Below are 20,100 nucleotides of genomic sequence, written 5' to 3'. Positions count from 1 at the left end.
GGTTAATAACAAAGGAGGAGTGGTATTTCATGCTTAAGTAAGTTTCGGAAATCCTGCATTAAACAGTTTACCAGGTTTCTTTATTGCGGGGTTTTTCAGAATCTCTAGTGTGTTGACTGCATAGCTTGAGTCTTCAAGGCAATGACATGGTGTGCAGAGACATCAAATCTATTTGACCAACAGAACCGTTTTGTCTCAAAATATGCCACAAGACTAGTATTTGCAGTGAAGTATATAAATTCCCCTTTGCTCCAAAAGCCTTTGTTTCACTCTTACATATCACGTTACATTTAATTGTTCATCAGAGGCCTCAGCTAAACAAAATGGACAGAGTTTAGCTCCCAGGAGCCCAGAGACTTCCACAGAAGTTCCACAGAATAGAAGCATTATTTTTACTTATTGATTCCGTGTAGATCAATGCCAGGATGTTGTAAAATAAATCATCTGATAGGAATACGTTTCTGGTTGTGTTGAGGTAAGCTAAATCAAAGAGAGATATATTCCTTCATTAATATTCTTAGGGTCACAAATTATCAGCATCTTTGTTTGTGCTGAGATGATCGGTCAAAGATACACAGAACCAATATTAAATATAACAGATGTGAATAACCTTGTAGTACGAGCACATAATGAGCCTATTTTTCTTCCTTTATATCTAAACTTAAATTGGCCTAATTCTACATCAGGATTTTAGAAAAAGCGAAGCAAAACAAAACAAAAACAAAAACCTCAAATAATGCATCCAGTGTAGGGTTCATATTGTAATATCCGCAGTATGATAATACTCTGCAAACATAGGTTAGTTCCCTGAAAATATGTTAAAAGTAGGAATAACTGGGATTCTAGATGTAAATAAATGATAAAACATGATGCATGAGGAACTCCATAATAGCTTGCTTAAACTGAAGTACTGCTATTGTTTATTCTCAAACACAAACCATTATTTTCCTTTCAAAATAGAAATATTCCTTCTGTTTTGTAGAACCAAGTGTTTCATATTTTTAAAAGATTTTATGTATTTATTTGAGAGAGAGAGAGAAAAGAGAGCGCACAAGCAGGGAGAGAGGCAGAGGGAGAGGGAGAAGGAGACTCCCTGAGCAGAGAGCCCCATGGGGGGCTCAGTCCCAGGACTCCAGAGCCACCCAAGCCAAAGGCAGCCACCCAACTGACTGAGCCACCCAGGTGTCCCTAAAATATCCTATTTTTAAAATAACTGTCAATTACATTAAATGAAATCTTTTATGAGATGAATTTTTTTTCTGTTGGGAATATTAAATGTAAAAGCATTTCTAAACCACCCCCCATCCCGTACATAATATACAGTATATGAACAGAAACATTTTAACATAATGCTTTACTAAACAAAGGTAAAAATGAAAACATTTGTGATACCTGGACTGTATTTGAGGAAAAATAATCTGTACCCTGTAATGTTGCATTTTTCAAAGTTTTAAATGTTGTGGTATTTAGTTTGAGTTCAGTTTATATGAGGACTAAACACCAGTGACACAAAATTTGTGTGATATCAGTTTACAGAAAAGCTATGCATGGTATGACTAAATTAAGTAGTACTTGGAAGGAAACAAATACTAAGATGATTTTAAAAACTGTGTCAATAAAAATGCTATAAGACACACTGGAAACTAGGATTATCAAGAAGCTAATGGCTTTGCTATTTGTATATGATAGTTCTGCTATATAAAACATGGACAAGAAATACGATTTAGAGAATAAAACTAATAAATGTGACAGATTATGCAATTTCTCCTATAGAAGAATTATAGATATAATTATACATACAATTTACAAAGACTGAATTTAGATGAATATTGTAGAAATCAGTTTTATTACCTTATAAGTAGACTTCCCACAGTAATTCAAAAAGTTAAAGTCTGGGACATTTCTTTGTGTTAACTGGGCATATTTATACGTGCTAGTTCACTGAAATATTTTCCTACTTACTTCCTGTTGAACCCAGAAATAAATGTGCCCCCACCTTCACCCCCCCCCCCAAAGTAAGTTATGAGGAAAAGCACATGGAGTGTTTAGTATCTTGGCAAATCTGCCAACACTTAGGTCCTGGCTTTCACTCTTGTGAGAGCAGAAACTTATTTTTCCTATGTTTTTAGTTGATAAGATTAGGAGAGGAACTCTTGCTCAATATATTCAGAAGAAGCTCAAGAAGAGATGCCAGTTTCTATGCATAGAATAAAAACTCTGGTTGATCAGCATCTTTCTCCTGAAAGCAAGCCAAAATTAACACTCGGCCTACCTTGATTAGGTACAATGGAATTTATATATATTTTTCTAAGCTATCTCAAAGTCCTAATAGATATCTGTTTTTCCCTTAATAATGAACAGAAGAAACTGAGACTCGGGGAAGTTAAGCAACCTGGTTAAGAACACACAGCTGGAAAAACACAAAGTCAGATTCAAACTGAGGTCTTAGGCAGCTTGTTTTGATGTAGGTTTTCCAATCAAGATCTGTCCAAATTCCTTTAAAGGAGATGCTATGATCTAGTCAACCTGAGACTATGGGCATGGACCAAGGATTAAAAAAACAAAAAAAAAAACAAAAAAAAAAACCCACAACCTGTTCATCATTCTGCATAAGGAAATGTCTTTTTAAAAAATATATATTTGGTAAAAGTGGTTCTTAAGGATTATCACAGAAAATAAGAAGACAAAACTTTGAAATTCTCATAGAATTTATGGGCCTTTAAGAGGATGGGTGAGACTCTCAGCCAGAAAAGTGGCTCAATTTTTAAGATTACAGGATTTGGAGTCAGATAAATCCTGACTGCCATCGCTCACTCATTAGCTCTCCTGGCTTCAGTTTCTTCTGTAAATTGGGGTGAAAATATTCAGTCTTAGGATTATCATAAAAGTTAACTGAGAGAATGTATTTAGAATTATTGAACACAGTGTCCACTACAGAGTAATTGCTCAGTAAGTGTAATGACTATGATTTGTATTTTCATCCCAACGCTGTCCACTCAGACACACTCTGACCTCCTTCCTGGGGTATCATCGCTAGCTCATTAAGCCTGGAATCAGATTCGGTCCCAAGCACTCATGGCTCCTCACTAGGCAGATCCAGTTCGCCTCTGTCTGCCAGAGAAATCTCTCCTGGTCAGGGCTTAGAGGGACAATAAATGGTTTGTCTCGTGACTCCCTTGGCAGGATACCAATTCATACCCTACATTCTTTAATTAGATGTGTTAAGATCTGTCAACTGTTTATAAGGAAGTCAAAGACCTAGAACAATGTTTTGCTTATTTGTTTGTGTATTTAAGGCAACGTGTTAAGTCTTAGCTCTTTATTCTTGGAAGGTAGGTCTATTGCCAAGTTCTTAAAGTAGCACTTCATTTTGGCTCCTGTGTACTACCTACTATGAAAGATAACTGGTGTGAAAAACATCAAGTCACCTCCTCCGTTAACTCTTCTTCAGGGTCATAGGCACGTGTGGGGCAGGGAAAGGCAACAAGGGTGAACAGACGGAGAACGTGGGAAGGTGATATGAAATCTGCTCAAGAAGGTACAAGGTCACCTGTTTTCACTTGCCACCAAGAGCTTTTTGTCGCTCCATCCCACGACAGCAGGCTTTGAAGGGTTCATTGATCTACGGTTAGATGAGCACATTGGACATTTTTGCATTTGCATAAGACCCATCATTCCTGGAACTTGCCAGAGTGAAGGACAAGTTAGTAGTGATTTATCACTCTTGAGAATTTTAATTAGTGGCCTGATAATATAGGAATTGGCAGAGTTGTTTTCTCTCACTGAGCTTAGTTCCAGCTTAGTTCTCTGACCTGAGGCGGAGATTTATGTGTGAGCCGAATCTTTCTCATTCTAAATTCCTGGGTTCAACACAGATATTTCAGAATAAACTATATTCACAAAGTGCTATGTACCCATCTGACTGGGAAACAGTCAATTTAACTAAGCTCATAAGGAACACCAAAGCAATTTCACAGCCGATTTAGACCCGTAGACCTTTTATATCCTCTTTATAGGAAAGTCATAGAATTTAAGAGTTGGAAGCAAACTTTAAGATCATCTACCCCAACCACTCCATTTTATAGAACCTATATTCTCAGGGTAATGAGAGAGTTCATTGAGGACAGGGGCCACATCTTAATCATCAATATTCTTGAATGAGTTGAGACAAGTCTAAGCCCCTAAACTCATCATTGACTTGTTTTCTCAGGCATTTTTGGATAATTAACAGTGCCCTTCTGATCACTGTACTATGTTGTATAAGTAGATTATCCTATATCACTCAGTCCCCAACAAATGAAATATTAAATGCGAAAAGATAGTACTGCACAGTGTGCTTCAACAACCAGGCCACAGGATTGAATTTTTCAATTTTGGTGGTCAAGGATACAAAAATTTCAATATATTATCATGTCTATAGAAGCAATCTTTGCTCAAGGGGTTAGAGAAAATCACACTTTGGTGAATATTACTGAAGGAGGGGAAAAGACGTAAAATTCTAATATAAATCAGTACAAATCTTTTTTGGCTTACGACGGGTTCACACCCTGAATAATACAAGTTGAAAATACCTTTAAGTCAAAAATACATTTAATGCACTCAGTCTATTGAACATCATCGCTTAGCTCAGCCTATCTCAAATACGCTCAGAACACATCAGCCTACGGTTAGGCAAAATCATCTAACACAAAGCCTATTTTATAGTAAAGTGTTGAAAATCTTGGTAATTTATTGGATGCTGTACTGAAAGGGAAAAGCAGAACAGTTGTAAATTTATCGGTTGTTTACCTTTGTGATCACGTGGCTGAGTGGGAGCTGTGGCTCACTACTGATGCCCAGCATCCCAAAAAGAGTCCTGTACTGCATATTGCTAGCCCGGGGAAAGATCAAAATTCAAAATTCAGAGTACAGTTTCTATTGAATGCATGTTGTTTTCATATCATTCTGAAGTTGAAAAATCCTTAAGTCGAACCATTCTAAATCCAGGACCCTCTGTATGTGGCAAAGACACTTAAGTCTTCAGTAGAGAATATGGCACCGAGGTGCCACCTAGTGACTGCATTCTTCTGCCTATGAAAAGTACAGATTTGTTAGCACAGAGAATGGGATTTGTTTATACTTTGGGTCATCTGCAAATGCATTATAATACAAAGTGTCTACTCATAATTTGCTCTGCTCTGTCAAGTTCAGAAGATAAACTGAAGAATTCTCTAGAAGCCTTTAAATAGCACAAAGACAAAACAGTGTAAGATGTTCATCAAAGTGCTTTGCTTCTTCTGGGTGCACATACCACCAGTTCTAGATAAACCCAATAAGCAGAATTTCTAACATATGATGTGATAGAAAGAGTAGAATACATTCCTGCCTCCACTATTATATCCTAGGGCTATCCCTACGATTTATTTAGCGCAGTGTATTGCACATAATAGATACTCGGTAAAGGATGTTGAATGAGTGCATGCATTAATGAATGGATAACTACATGAATCCTTGAACTTAAGGAGTTTCAAGTGAGCTCATGTTACCTTGGAAAGTGGACAGGGCTGATTTGTCCTCACCACCTAGATGATCAATAGTAAGACAGCCAACTCATATCTGGGTACGATCTCATTTTGAAATTAAGAGAAATCCTGAAATCTCCTTGAAGTTGAAGAGAATGGTAGAGGAGGAAGTAAAGTCAGAAAAGGGTAAAAAAAAGCGCTATAAATGAAATATGAGGATTGGTGAGATGTACCACCACTTCTGTTTGGCAGCAGAAATCACTTCTGATAGGATAAACTTATTGATGATAAGGATCTAGTCAAGTTGCCATTATTAATTACAAAATGAGTATACAAGATGCCCTTGTCCCTCTCTCTCTCTCTCCTCTCTCTCTTCCTTTGTCTCTCTCCCTTCCCCCCACACAATACTTTTCTAAAATCAGGCCTCACAGTAAGGGCACGGGCTCGCATGTTGACATGTGTGGTTGCCTAACAACTGTAATGCCCTGCTGAATTGATTGGCTCTACTTTTATACAATAAAAAGCAGTAAGTAAATGTGGTGGGCAGTTCATGAATTGGAAAGATTTTCATTGTCTGGCTGCATAATTAGAGGCAGAGAGTCCATATGCGCATAAACCAATAAATGGATTTTTAAAAACTACTAACATCACCTCTTTTCAAAACCTCTAAGACACAAGATGTGACATTAATGGATTGCACTTTCTTTTTGTTTGTTTAGATGAACAAAAGAGTCTTGGTTCACTTCAAGAAGAAGACTAGTTGGCATCCCTATTAGAATAAAAGGGCCCAAGCGAGGGCCTCCCAATCTACGACAGCTCAGATTTGTGATCATTATGAAGAAGTCGGTCAGCAGATGAGCTTGGGTTGCTAGACTGTTGTGACAATGGCAAGAGAACAGAAATAAAACCCTTTAAAATGCAGGAAAATACAAAAAAATGTTTGCTGGTTTTGTGGGTCCTTGGGTAAGTCATTTGACCTGTCTGTGCTTCACATTCCTTACCTGTAAAGTGTTGAGACAAGTAATTCATAGATCACGAGACTATTTTGAGAAGGAGATGTCTGTTGAAAATACTGTAACTCACATTGAAATATGAGTTATATGATCGCCATTTTCAAACAAAGTACAAAATAGCCCTATTTGCATTTGTGAAGTCCTTATTTAGTCTACTTATGGTAAATAATGTGACAAAGATGAAAGTTGGCAAATAAACCTGACTGGATGATCAGCAGAGATCTAAGATTTGGATCTCTGGATTTAGTGATTTACATGGCAACAGAAAGACTCTTCTGACCAATAATATCCTCTTAACGTGCACGATCAACTGTGAAATTTCCATCATTAGAAATAAATTATTTAGGGTTAAGCAGGCAGGGCCTTTAAAAACACAACTACTCCTAGGAAGCTGTGTATTTGAGGTTATTTTTCATTAAGAGTGTCATACAAACCTGCATTGGTTTAACAACTGATTCCATTAATAAAAACAGGCTGAAATTCATTCATTTCCAACTATAAATATTCCTGGTACAGTGAGAATCTCTGGGTCGGGAGGAATGACTGAGGATACAGATGTTCTACAGGAGGCAAGAAGCATGAAAGTGAAAATTGTGTTCTCCAAAAGTTGTCAAGAAAAGCAAAAATCAGAGGGTTTACCTTCCCAGCAGTTTTACTCCTATTTTCCTAAATGAAAAAACCTACCTTTTTTCCTTTTAAAGTTAGGCCAACTTAAAATATATGCATTCCTACTTGGAATCAACAAATAAGCATTTGTTTGTTGGCATTTATGGGAGCATATGTCCAAGAACAAAGGAACTGTTTCCTACACGTATTATTGAAAGAATAATCACTTATTACACCAAAAGTCATTAACTCCAATTGTTTCAAGATTTACTAGCATTTCTGATTCTTTCCTGTATGGATTCCTTCTCTAATTGACCACTGGGCAGTTGGGATTTATCTCCTACATTAAGATCTTTTAGTCTTGTGTGTGTGTGTGTGTGTGTGTGTGTGTGTGTAGTATCAGCTTATTTGTTTTTATGAAATATTGTAATATTGTTGGTCATAATGTGGCTTCACAAACAGGACTAATTTAATGGGTATTTTCACGATGAAATGGGCGATTATACGATGAAATGGCTGATTATAAACATTTAATGTAAAATTCAATGTTCATGTAATCAGTATTCTAAAAAATTCATGACCTGAATATTGGAAAATCCAAGAAGGGTTAGTAGGTTTTGAGGTAAAATCTTAGATGTAGAGAAAATAAATCATTTCATCATCTGCAAAAGGGAATTAAGGTAGCAGATAGAATTATGGTTGCTAACCAAGTAACTATAAAATAGACAGATCATCCTAGATTACTTGAGTGGGTCCAATGTAATCCCAGGGCACTTAAACGTAGAAGAGCGAAGCAAGAGTCAGCGGCGCAATTGTAGAAAAACTTGAATGGCCATTGGTGGCTTTGAAGTTGGAATAAGAATACAGATAAAGGAACGTGGACAACCTCTAGAATCCGGAAAAGGCAAGAAAACAGACTTCCCTAGCGCCTCCAAAAAAAAGAATGTAGTCCTGCTGACACTTGATGTGAACCAGTGAGATTCATTTTAGATTTCTGACCTCCAGAGCCATCAGATAATAAATCTGTGTTGTTTTAAATCACTATGTGTGCGGCAATTTGTTGCTGCAGCAATAAGACCTAATATGCCTAGGAAATCATCCATCCATCCGTCTCTTCACGCATTCAATAAATGTTGCACGTCTCTGAAATGCAGGACATTGCCACATTCATCTAATCAGTGTTTAGCTAATAGAGGTAACTTTTATTTTCTTTCTTTCTACTGGTAAACCAGGAATGATGAGATGAGAAGTAAACTTCCCCTTTTGTAAGGATTTTGGGAGGAAATTTTACTTTCCATCACCTTTTGTTTTTTTTTTTTTTTGTTTTTTTTTCCATCACCTTTTGATTCTCTCTTTTTGAATAGATATATTATGGGAACTCCATCCCTATATGGATTTCAGCTCTATGGTGGACTTGGAAAAATGCATGTTTATTTCTTTTAAAATATAAAATATAAAGGTACGCACTTCAATTCTAATTTTCCAAGCTGCTGAGAAACTCCTCGTGTCAATTCACTCATTCATGTATGCATTCGCGCAGCAAGTTTGCATATTCCAGTCACTCTTCAAGACGCTGTAGATAGATTTTTTTAAAAAAAGATTCAAAATAAAAAGAAGTAACAAAAAACTTATCTCCCTCTATAAAAGACCTCACCGTCCAGAGCTGCGATAGACACAGGCCTCCAAAATACAATGCAAGGCATTGAGACCTTTGATGATTGTGAAAGAACTCCATGATTTCTTATATAATATAATGTACTGTATGTACCTGGCAAGTACTTATTAGAAGGTCACATTCATAAGTCCATTTGTTTTATGTATGTAAAGCAGAGACATGGTAATCATTAATAATCTTAATACTTCTGCTATATGTTAACCATTTGATTTAACATATTAAAGGGTTGTTATTAGTCTGTGTGGTGTTTGACTTTGAGGCCTTGATCTATATCTTTGGTAGAGCTATACTCTGAACCCAGAGTAAACCAAAAGACCAACAGCCTAAGATGATATTTTGAGACAAAGCTGAATATATGTCAAGGAAGAAAGGACCAAATAAGCAGTGAGAGTAGAGAGCACCCCACTTTCTTCATCTGTAAAAAAAAAAGGTCATCATATTAGAAAATTGCATCATAGATTTTCTGCTATATTTTATCTGGAAATTAATCAACTAATTATGGATAATTATAATTAATATCTGAATTCATTATATTCAGGCATATTAATTAGAATTTGAAATATATTCTGAGCTGTCTTAAACTCTTTACACTCTAACAATCAGAGAATAATGGAAGCCTGATTGTTTTGAATTAGGAGGAAAACCCCCACAGACCTTAAAATACATTTTGAAATAATACCACAAGTTCGATACTTCTTTTGCTAGAACTCATTACCAGCTTTGCAGAGAGATTTCTGTGCGTAGGTGGCCATTTTCTTAAGAGATGGCAACAAACCTGTAGGGATTGGGATTTCAGAGACTTCACTTGATGCCTCCTCACTTCCATTCTTACTTTTCTACTCTTAGAGAATTATGTCTGCAGAATACACAGTAATATTATTCCCCGGTTTACCATAAAACAAAACACTGAATCCTTTCCCAAACAACAGGATGAAGTCCAAACCATTTGGCAAAGACAAGTGGTTTCTTTTCCCTATCGTGGTTGGTGTCCCACCATCTGCAGAAGGAGATGAGAGTCATCCTTGTTTGACCTTCTCCTTGTCCTTCTAATCAGTGACAAGCCCTGATAAATCTTCCTTTTATGTAAGTATTGAAGGGCACCTGGGTGGCTCAGTGGTTGAGCATCTGCCTTTGGCTCAGGGTCCTGGGATCAAGTCCTACATCGGGCTCCCTGCAGGGAGCCTGCTTCTCCCTCTGCCTGTGTCTCTGCCTCTCTCTGTGTCTCTCATGAATAAATAAATAAAATCTTTAAAAAAATAATTTTTGAACAGATTCCCTTCTCTCCTTTGCTACTAACACTGTCCTACATCAGGCTCTCATCTCTTCCCAGATATTATATAAGAATATTTTCCAGTGTCAGTCTTCTGAAACCAATTAATTCTGTACCTTGAACCACAGAGTTGCATAGGAAGCCTAATGATCAGCCTATGCCTAGGGTTAAATAGACCAAACTTCCAACCTACACAACACCCTTCATGACCTTGCCCTGTTCATCCAGAGTCCCACTGAACCTCTGCTCAATTTACACTTTAGAGCTTATCTGGAATCTCTCTCAAACACACTGTGCTATTTTATGCCCCTACTTTTTTTTTGCCATGCTGAGCTCTCTGTCTTGAATGGCTTTCCCCCTTTATCTCTCTGTTTAAACTATTCAGAAATCACCTCTCTTTCAGAAAGCCTTTCCTGACATTCCTCAAGCGGGAATCAGAGTTCTCAGAGTGCATCACACATATCTGTATTACAGAAACTATTGCCTTATATTTATTTCTTCTGTTTCCATGACTTTCTCCTCCAGTGGAATGTGAGATTCTTAAAAGACAAGCGGTGGGCCAATCACTTGCATCTCCAGTAGATAATGCAGGTCTGACACATTTCGGTGCCCATTAAGCTGTTCTTGGGAACTCAGAGAAACTTCACCAGCTGTCTTACCTTTATAATTTCTGCCAGTTTCCTTGCTTTTCTGATGCTGCAGCCCTATGAACTACATGTTTGTTATCCATTCACACACCCATCCATCCATGGATTCATTCACTCATCCATCCACCCATTCCCTCATCCATCCATCCATCCATCCATCCATCCATCCATCCATCCATCATGGGTAGTTAGGTATCTTCCTTTGATCCAGGCATTGATATTTTTAAATTTTCTATTTAGCAAACAAGTAAACAAATTATCCAGTCTTTCCATGCTATCACGTAACTACTTGATTTTTGATTATTTTCTCTATTCCTAATTAAGTTTTACTGAAGCACACTACTGTCATTTATAAAATTCTCCTTATGCTCTAGCTCTGTGGACTATATATGAATTTCTAAGCCATTCACACACTCATTCATTCATTCATTTGTTGAGAAAAGGCAACCACTTGAAAAGTGGACATTTTTGTTTTTCAGTATAAAACTTGATAATGAAATTGAAAAAAAAACGGACTTAATGCCCTTTTTCAATTACCATAAAAATGCTAGCATAAAAAGTATTTTTAGGAACTGTTAATATCTATAAACTGATTCAAGAGAGCAAGTTTTGGTTTAATTGGTAGTAAATTTGTGTTTTTTATTTTATTACCTTCCTTTTACAGGGGTTTAAAAAATGCTGGAAGTTAGATATGACCTAATATAACCCAAAAGCTATGATATAGTTAGTTGTCAGGAAATCTCCTAATTCTTGTATTTAATTTTCAGTTCAAATGCTTTGTTTAGTGGTTTGGTATTTTCGCTGAAACGATCTGGCATGCATAGAGGACCCACTAAGGACCAGCACAGTGGTAGACAGTAAAAATACAGAAATCCAATCAGATTTTTCTCATTTTCTATACTTTGTACCCCTTTGACTTCTTAAGCATTTCCTTTGCTTGTGGTAGTACCCATATTCCTTGCCAACTAAGTTTAATCTATGATGCTGTCCATATATATGAAGATTTCCTCTAGGCGGAATTGTCTGCCTTTTCTCTATACAGAAATTATAGAATATATTATCTTGAATAATGGTTAGTTACACATATGCCTGTTTTCTTAATAGATTATAAACCCCTTTAAAATAATAAACTTATGCTGTCAGCGATTGGTGTCTGATACAGTTGTTACTCAATAAATGTTTGCTAAATGATGAACAATAGCCTCCAAATAGAAAATGGGGCTTCCTGGGGTAAGCTGAATGAAAGCATTTTCCTTTGTAAGAAAACTCAGGAAACCAGAGAAGTGAAATATTATTTGCAAAGTAGATGAATCAGGAATTATTCAATTTAAAGTGGGATTTTATATACTGTGGTGTCTTCTGGTGAACAGAAATTATTTCAGTTTATAAACATTATTTTTTTTTCCACAAGAGATTTCTGCTCTTTAAAGTGAGGCACATATATTTGATGACTAAGTATTGGGCATTTTAATTTGGTTTTGCCATATACTTGCTGAGTGACTTTGAGTGAACTATTCGTTTTGTCTTTTTATTTCACTGTAAAATGGAACCGGGTTTGTTGCACGGACTTAATATGTTCCTAAAACACCAATAAATACAAAGTGTTTAACAATAACCAGTTTTAAATGGTGGTTTCCCAGGTCCAACTCAAGGGTCTGCATTGACTTTGTTGTTTGTTTTCAGAAATGAAAAACATCATTTTTAAACCACATTTCCAGTTGTCTAGAGTTATAAAATGAAGCCATTTTTACTACAAATAACAATGGCATGCAGTTACAGTTAAAGTATTTACAAAATAATAATTTTTAACTGATGACTGGTAAAGATTATTTCTAGGGACAAAGTAATGACAAATATTAGGTGGGGGAATCTGTAATACTTCAACAAGCCCCCAATTTTAATCTTCTGCCTACAGACTAAACAATGTTGGCTAAATTAATGTTGACCTAATTATTGTGAGTCTACAGGGAGCCAAATAAATGGCTGGACTCTTCACTTTTTTGATGATCACTTTGTAGACAGTGATAACCTAGGAATATAAAACCAGAATTTAAGCATCATTGTAAATTTGATTCCAGACTAGGAACTTCAGCCTTCACTTGATGGGCTCAAGGTCACAGGAGAGATTAATTTGTGTATAGGGTATTCAGACACAGGCTGCACTAGCAAACCAATAGATTGCTATGGCAGATTCAATGGTTTATACTGAATAAGGTAGACAGACCTCAGCCTTACCTCTTTTCCATCCTTTAACTAATAAGAGTCAAATATTAATATTACGATGTACTTCAAAGGTGATCACAAAATGTAATTTAAAAAAAATGAATGTAAATGTTTAAGTTGCTTTAACAGGGTGGTGTTGTTATCGGCCTAATGGGAGTCATTTTTAAGCCAGATGACCATTGCCCAGGATAGCATGGGGTCTGTTGTGGTAATTACAATAATAGTAGTCTAAATTTTCGAATTCACTGCATATCTCATTCACCATGAAAAATGTCCCTTACCTTTCAAACTCTGAGACTCTGAGACTGATCAAAGAAGAGTTTGCTTTTGTTCTTGTTACTTACTATATTTCATGGCCTTTTCTTGAATAATGATGTTAATAATTCAATTTTCATTCCCTTCAATTGAAACAGAATCTGACTTGTCATGACTGTATAAAAAAATATAAGTTATAACTCCAGGACCTTCATTTCTCTAGAACTTCTGGACATAAATGATATAAATCTACTTTCTTCAATATATTCTCAATGTGTCCAACATTTTCATAACTATATCCACTTTATCTCTGCTTTAACTCTCTGACAGTAATATTACAAAATATGAAATCTGTCTTGAGTTATTTTACATTCTCTTTTTCCACTTCTGTGGAAGCCGTAAGTGAACTAGTTTGAAAATCTGAGACTTCTTACCCCCGAATACTGTTGTGAACATTTTCATTTACTATTTTTTTATTGAATAAAATGTTTTTAAAGCTTTGTTTTAAATAACTGGGACTTTTAATAGTTTGGCTTTATTCATAGGGTAAATTATTTTCTCATCTACCTTTAATGATCTTTGGCTTAGTTATATATTGCCAAATTCTTCTCTTTCGTATCTTGCACAGCAGACTGCACATACTTTTAAAAGCTTTTGTTTATCATTTATACCACTCTTTAAATCCTGCTATAACCACATGCTCTTCAAATCCCTAACCAAACCATTCTCTGGAGGCCTTTAACAAATTCACAATTAATGAAGGATGAGTTTCATTGAACACTGGTTTTGTGTTTCTACCCTTCAATTCTATTCAATTCAACCTACATTTATTAATCTTTCTACAATAATCCTTTTTTTTTTTAAAGAAAAAGCTTACATGATTTTCCCCCTAAGATTGCAGTGCTAAGGAATTCAATTTTAAACTATTTTTCATGTTTCACTGCTTTGAAACCTTGAATCCTGGCAATGAATTGACCAATTTGGGGCCAATGACCACTTGACCATTTGAATGACTGTTGCCTTAGGCAATCTAGAGAAAGTTGCTAAAGTATTAGGTCACACAGTACTTGAGGGACCACATAGTCCAATTGATATATAGCCCAATATATCTACATATATATGCTATATATGTGTATATTTTATACACTAATATGTTATATTTGTGTGTATTTTCCCTCACATTTTAACCTATCCTTTTATCATACTTTTTCTGTAGTAGGTACTCTTATAAGAACCTTACCAGACTTACTCAATTTTCACAATAATGCTACATGATAGGTACTATTATTATTCCACCTTCAACCCATTTACTAAATGATGACTCTGAGGCAGAGAGAGGTTAAGTTACTTGATTAAGTTTACACAGCTGACAGGTAGCAGAGCTAGGATTCTAGCCCAGGCAGTTGGCCACGTTCTTAACCCTTGTGCTCTGCATTGTTCAAAGACATGAATCTTTGTAGAGGCAAGAACAATGTATTTGTTTGCTTTATGACTTGGGATCTTTTTTGTAAGAATCTTTTCCATTGAAAGAACTTTTGATACAGATAGCCTCTTGAAAAAGAGTCTTTTTATGCTTATCGTCAATCAATAAAACTTTCTCCAAAAACATAAAGTCAGCAGTACTATTATTGAATGCCACCAGACACCACTTCTTAAAACATTTGGCATTCCACTCTTTATCTGAATACAAAGGGAAGGTAATCTGCCCTTTTAATTTATGAAAACTTCATCTAATAATTAGGGCATGGCCTGAGAAGAAAAGTAAATACTTATCTCATCTTTACTTCAATCCACTAGGTGACACAGTGATATGTAAATTATTTAATATCCTCTTTAAAATTGATGGAAAAAGAGATCAAAAAGTTTACTAACACGATTAATAATTCTAAGATCTCATATGAATGTGAGATTATATACCTCTGTGGAGGCCCTAGGTATTCATAGGAATCAGAGTTAGTGAGTCTTTTTATAAGTTAAGAGAAAAATCAGATTTAAATGATTAATAGCTCTAATTATATTGACATGTCACTCAAACTTGGGAGGCTATTAAACCTATCCATGAGAGGGAGAAGTTTTCCTAACCATATAACTTAAACCCTGTATGCATTAACTGTGAAATAATTTAAAATAGACTTCCAAATATGCTTTGGTTTGAGAGGTTATGGAAACGTATTCTATAATTTGACCAGAAAGTGTTATAATATGAGATTCTTTAAATACATAATCATAGACTTGCTCAAACTTGTTTCATTCAGGGGGTGGGGATAATTCATAATCATCTAAAGTAATTTTAAGCATTTTTGATTGATTACAATTTGAGATAGAATTTTTTTTTCATTTCTAAAACACTCAGTTTCTCAGATCAGCAAATCTTGTTTTAGACTAAAATTTAGAGCCATTTCTGGAATGAGAGGAGAAACAACTATTTAACCAACTTATACCTCTTTATGGGTAGGCAGCATCAACAAATCCTTTAACTCAGCAGTTACAAGAAATCCCTATGAACTTTTCAAAGCTAAATAACTTTAGCAGCTCCACTTTCTTCTTTAAATAGCCAGCAGCCAACATTCAAAATGAACTGCTAAATTCCTATATAACAAGATAAAGGTTGTTTCTAATATCAATAGCTTTTATCTCGATTTCATGTCACCCAGAAATGCTCACAGTTAAAAACAACACTTAAAAACACACTTATAGCAATGGGCTATCTTTTCAGACTGAGTATTTGTGGTTGAATTAGGAACAATCTGAAAATAAAACACAACTGAAATAAGTCCTTTGATTTGACAGTTTCAAGAGACCAAAATCTCCCACTATCATATTCCAAGAGTGCAAGTATAGGTTTTCCCTCAGTTATTCCCCTTAGAAGCACTAAACGCTGTCCTGTTTCATAATGATTTTATAACAATGAGATACCAAACCAAAGTATATAGTTTTTTAATAGGTACTCAGAAAATCTTGTGCACTCTCTGCAGCTCTGTTTGCAAAGATATTGTAGAAACTAATCACCTTGCAACTATTACACAACGTGACACAGATTTTAGTGCATAAGCCCTGGAGAATGAAGTAAAAGATACTGGCCTCAGATCGGGGTCAGATCACAAAATCTAAAGGGAGGACAAATCACAGATAGACAAGGACAAGTAACAGACATTAGAGCGGTGCCGCAAGCATGCGGCCCATATTCCAATCGGTTTATTTCTACGACAATGCAGAGGTCTTGTTTAATGGAGAAAGTACCCAAACATACTTTGTGAATGTATGTGGATACTGACCTGGACTTGTGACAGGACTAGAGGTAGTAGGCTCAATAATTTCTACAAAAAGGGAAAAGGAAAGAAAAGAAAAACATTTTGTGTATTAATCATACATAAAAGACAAACACTCATGAGACAATCAACAGTCATGCAACATATACACAGGAGGTCTTTCATTTGAAGGCTTCCCTGACCATGGAAACCACTGAACAGAGTCTAGTCTCTGGGGCTTCCACAACACCCCACCACCGTCTTCGAGCCAACATGTAGGAGTCCTTTCCCATTCTGGTCTGGAGCATCAACTTTCGCTGTGCAAAGGTTAAGGACCAGCCCCAGGGTTCTCAAGCAAGTTTTCAAGCGTTCCTTCCAGAAAAACACTAAAACCTGCACATAATATGACTTCTAAGAAAGCTGATGCCACTCCCTATATTCATTCAACCAGTTATTATTTCTTAGTATGTATTTAAAATAAAAATCATGGGTAAAATTCATATACCTAAAAATGCCTCTGAAGATACAGTTCCTATTTTACAAGTATATCTACAGAAGTTGGCCATTTAAAGGACCAATTATGTTCTGCCTTTATGTCTCTATGTAAAAAGTTAACACACACCACACATATACACAAACATGTACGCATTTTTAATTACCTGAAATATATTTGCATACCTACACGCACCGCTGGCTATAGTGTAAGCATAATTAAAGCATTAACTGTATCCTTGGTCTATCAATATAATTTTTCAGCAAGTATCTAATAAATAATAAACTCTATGGCATTTTAAATAATAATTTTATTTAAGATTTCCATTTTAACTTAACTTTTAATAGGATTATTTCAAGTATTAAATAGTGGTGATCATCAAAGTAATAGTAATATAAAGGGGTGCCTGTGTGGCTCAGTGGTTGAGCGTCTGACTTCAGCTCAGGTCATGATCCCGGGGTCCTGGGATCCAGTCCTGCATCGGGCTCCCTGCATGGGGCCTGCTTCTCCCTCTGCCTATTTCTCTGCCTTTCTCTGTGTTCTCTCATGAATAAATAAATAAACTCTTAAAAACACCCCAAAACAAAATAATAGTACTATAAAGATTAAACACCATCATTAGCAATCCTAAAGTATATGAATAATTTTTAATGAGGAAGAATGCAAATATTGGGAAAACATGGCATTTTGAGGAACTCTAATAACAGTGGTTGGAGAACTTTCTTCAGTACTAAATACACACAGGTAACCTGCTGCTTTTTAACTGAGTTAATAAGTATGTCCCATAATAGTAAAAATAAATAAAGTTCAGATTCTTATGATCAAACACAGTGAGTGTGGCTGTGAGAGGTAAAAGCAGAGACTTTCACACAAAATCATATCTCTGAGCAAGAATTCCCACCTTGCTCAGCTAAGTACCCAAAAACCTACAAAAGATGTTAGAGATCCAAATTTTTTTTTTTTTTTTTTTTTTTTAACTTGCTAACCTTATTGGGCCTCTTGTTGTCTTTCACTGATTCTTCCACAGGTAAAGCTATGGCAATTCTCAATTCCATTCAATAGTGAACTCACTAACCATCTAGCTCAGCTACTCGTTTGAATAATAAAACCGTAATTTAACAACAGTTATGAAATGGAACCTGCAAAACACATTTTGGGAGGGTCTATTATTTGGGTAATTAAAGTCTGTGTGTGTCCTGGTCTGCACGGCTGATTTCCTGGGTCCTTTCCTGAGTGTTCTGAGCTAATGGACCAGGCAAGATGTTTAGGGCAGTTGACAAGGATTATGGCTTAGGTTACAAAAGATCTGGGATGGGGGAATGTAAACTTTTGGAGAGAGACATTCTCAAGTAGTCAAATAATTACTCAGGTAACAACCCATGACTGAAAATTCCAAAGTCCCAGTCATTCTTCTGACAATGTGATTTGGTATTATTGAGAAGTGGAACCTTTCTACAGCTCTGCATTAGATTACTTAAAAATGCAGAAATATTCCTGTTTTCCTTCTCTAAGGAGATCTTATATATAAGATTGTATATCTTATATATACAAGATATACTTGTATTTCAGTTATATATATATATGAAATATAAATATATGTATTCACCATTAATATTTCAATCCCTTCTATGTGTTAAGCAATATTCTAGATAGTAGGATTATAGCAGTTAATGAAACCTGGTCTCAGGAAGCCTGCGGACTATATAATGTAGGGCTTTAAAATATTAGCACATTCAATCCTTATGTCGAAATGCCAATATTTATAGAAAATTAAAATTCGAAATAAAAAATCATAGAGAAACACTGTTCTAATTTAAAAACTACTCTTTTGTTAGGCTGGCATAAACCCCCAAACATTTTTATGCTCTTGTCCTATTAAAAAAATCTCCTTTAAAAATAATGAAAATTTATGTTAAACTTATTTTAATGCAATATGGCAAATCTCATTAATATACATCAGGAGTGTATAACCCACATAAAAGGATTTTATAATTCAAAAGCAAAATGAAAGCATAAAATGACTTTTGAGGTAGAAGCTTAATCAGAATGTGTGTCCACAGGAAAACTAAATTCAGGAGGACTGTGAACAGAGTTTTCTATGTTCAGTAATTTGGACAACAGAACTTTAATTTCTTCAACTGTTTAGCTTCTGTTGTTCTGAATTCTTATTGCTGATTTGAGACTTCGTTGAAAAAGATGGCGTGGCATACAACAACAACTTCATCTCAGTGGAAGGATGTAGAAACAAATAGCTATCCTATTGAACCAAGCTCTTCATTGTGCTCGCTTATGTAGAGCTAAATTACTTATGTAAAGCCACATTGTCTCCTAGAAAGGGTTTTTAAAAAGAATACAGGAGTTTAGTGCATGACAAATTATGTTGCATGTAGCATCTACTCCATAATTTAGTTTAGTTTCATAGTCAATACATAATTTAATTTTGTAGTCAATACAAGATATTTTTCCCACATAGGCCAAAATATAGGAAAACGCCCTAATGAGGTAATTTTATGTAAAACCTCTTCAGGACCAGAGAAGCTGACTGAGTTGGAGATTCCAAATTATAAAATAATAAGTGGTCACCCATAGGGCCAGATGGGCAGGAAGCAGAAGAGAAAGCAGAGGAAATGAGGTCAAGGTACCAAGAGTGAGGCAAGCTGGTGCTGAGGGTTGAGGAAAACGAGAGTCAGCTAGATTTCTTGAAGCGAGATAGTTTGGGAAGTTAAAAGGAGCCTGATAAAACTGGGATTAAATCTCAAACCTGCCATTATTCAGCTGCGTGATGGTGAGCATGCTAATGAATCTCTCCAACCCCCCAGTGTCCTCATTTATTGAATTTAGATAATAGCTCCTACTTTGTAGGGTTGTTGGTAGGATTAAAGATCCTTTATATAAACAACCAAGTGAGAGTGAGTAGCAGCAGTAGTTTCTGTTATTGCTTATAGAAGTGAATGGAAAAATTGGTATCTGAATCACTGGAGAGAAAATTAAGTAGACTGTTGGCATCGGGGGAGATTTAACTTTACTGAGGAGAAGCAAAGATGGAGAATATCAGGAGTAGCGGAAATATGTAAATAACAAAATTCCACCTAGTGTGTGGATGCTGATTTTTTTTTCTTATTCAAAAGGTTAATATATCATGCTTTTGGGTAATTATTTGGGAATTGTG

General features: G+C 35.7%; 1 protein-coding gene across 2 annotated transcripts in view; it reads right to left on the bottom strand.

The window, feature by feature from the left end:
- NEGR1 (neuronal growth regulator 1) overlaps window positions 1-20,100 on the bottom strand; it is an 813,773-nt gene that overhangs the window by 93,553 nt on the left and 700,120 nt on the right. Inside the window, exon 7 of one of the 2 annotated variants that reach the window (XM_049111800.1) lies at window positions 16,373-16,507. The exons of the other annotated variant lie outside the window; for it this stretch is intronic. Coding sequence (XP_048967757.1) covers window positions 16,392-16,507 — 116 coding nt within the window. The 3' untranslated portion in view covers window positions 16,373-16,391. Of the gene's footprint in view, window positions 1-16,372; window positions 16,508-20,100 lie in introns of those variants that run through there. 2 annotated transcript variants of the gene reach the window in all.

The sequence above is a fragment of the Canis lupus genome, chromosome 6 (genome assembly GCF_003254725.2).
Source record: "Canis lupus dingo isolate Sandy chromosome 6, ASM325472v2, whole genome shotgun sequence".
In the NCBI taxonomy this organism is placed as follows: domain Eukaryota; kingdom Metazoa; phylum Chordata; class Mammalia; order Carnivora; family Canidae; genus Canis; species Canis lupus.
Note: the sequence above shows the minus strand (reverse complement) of the source record. Positions and strands in the feature narration are given on the sequence as shown.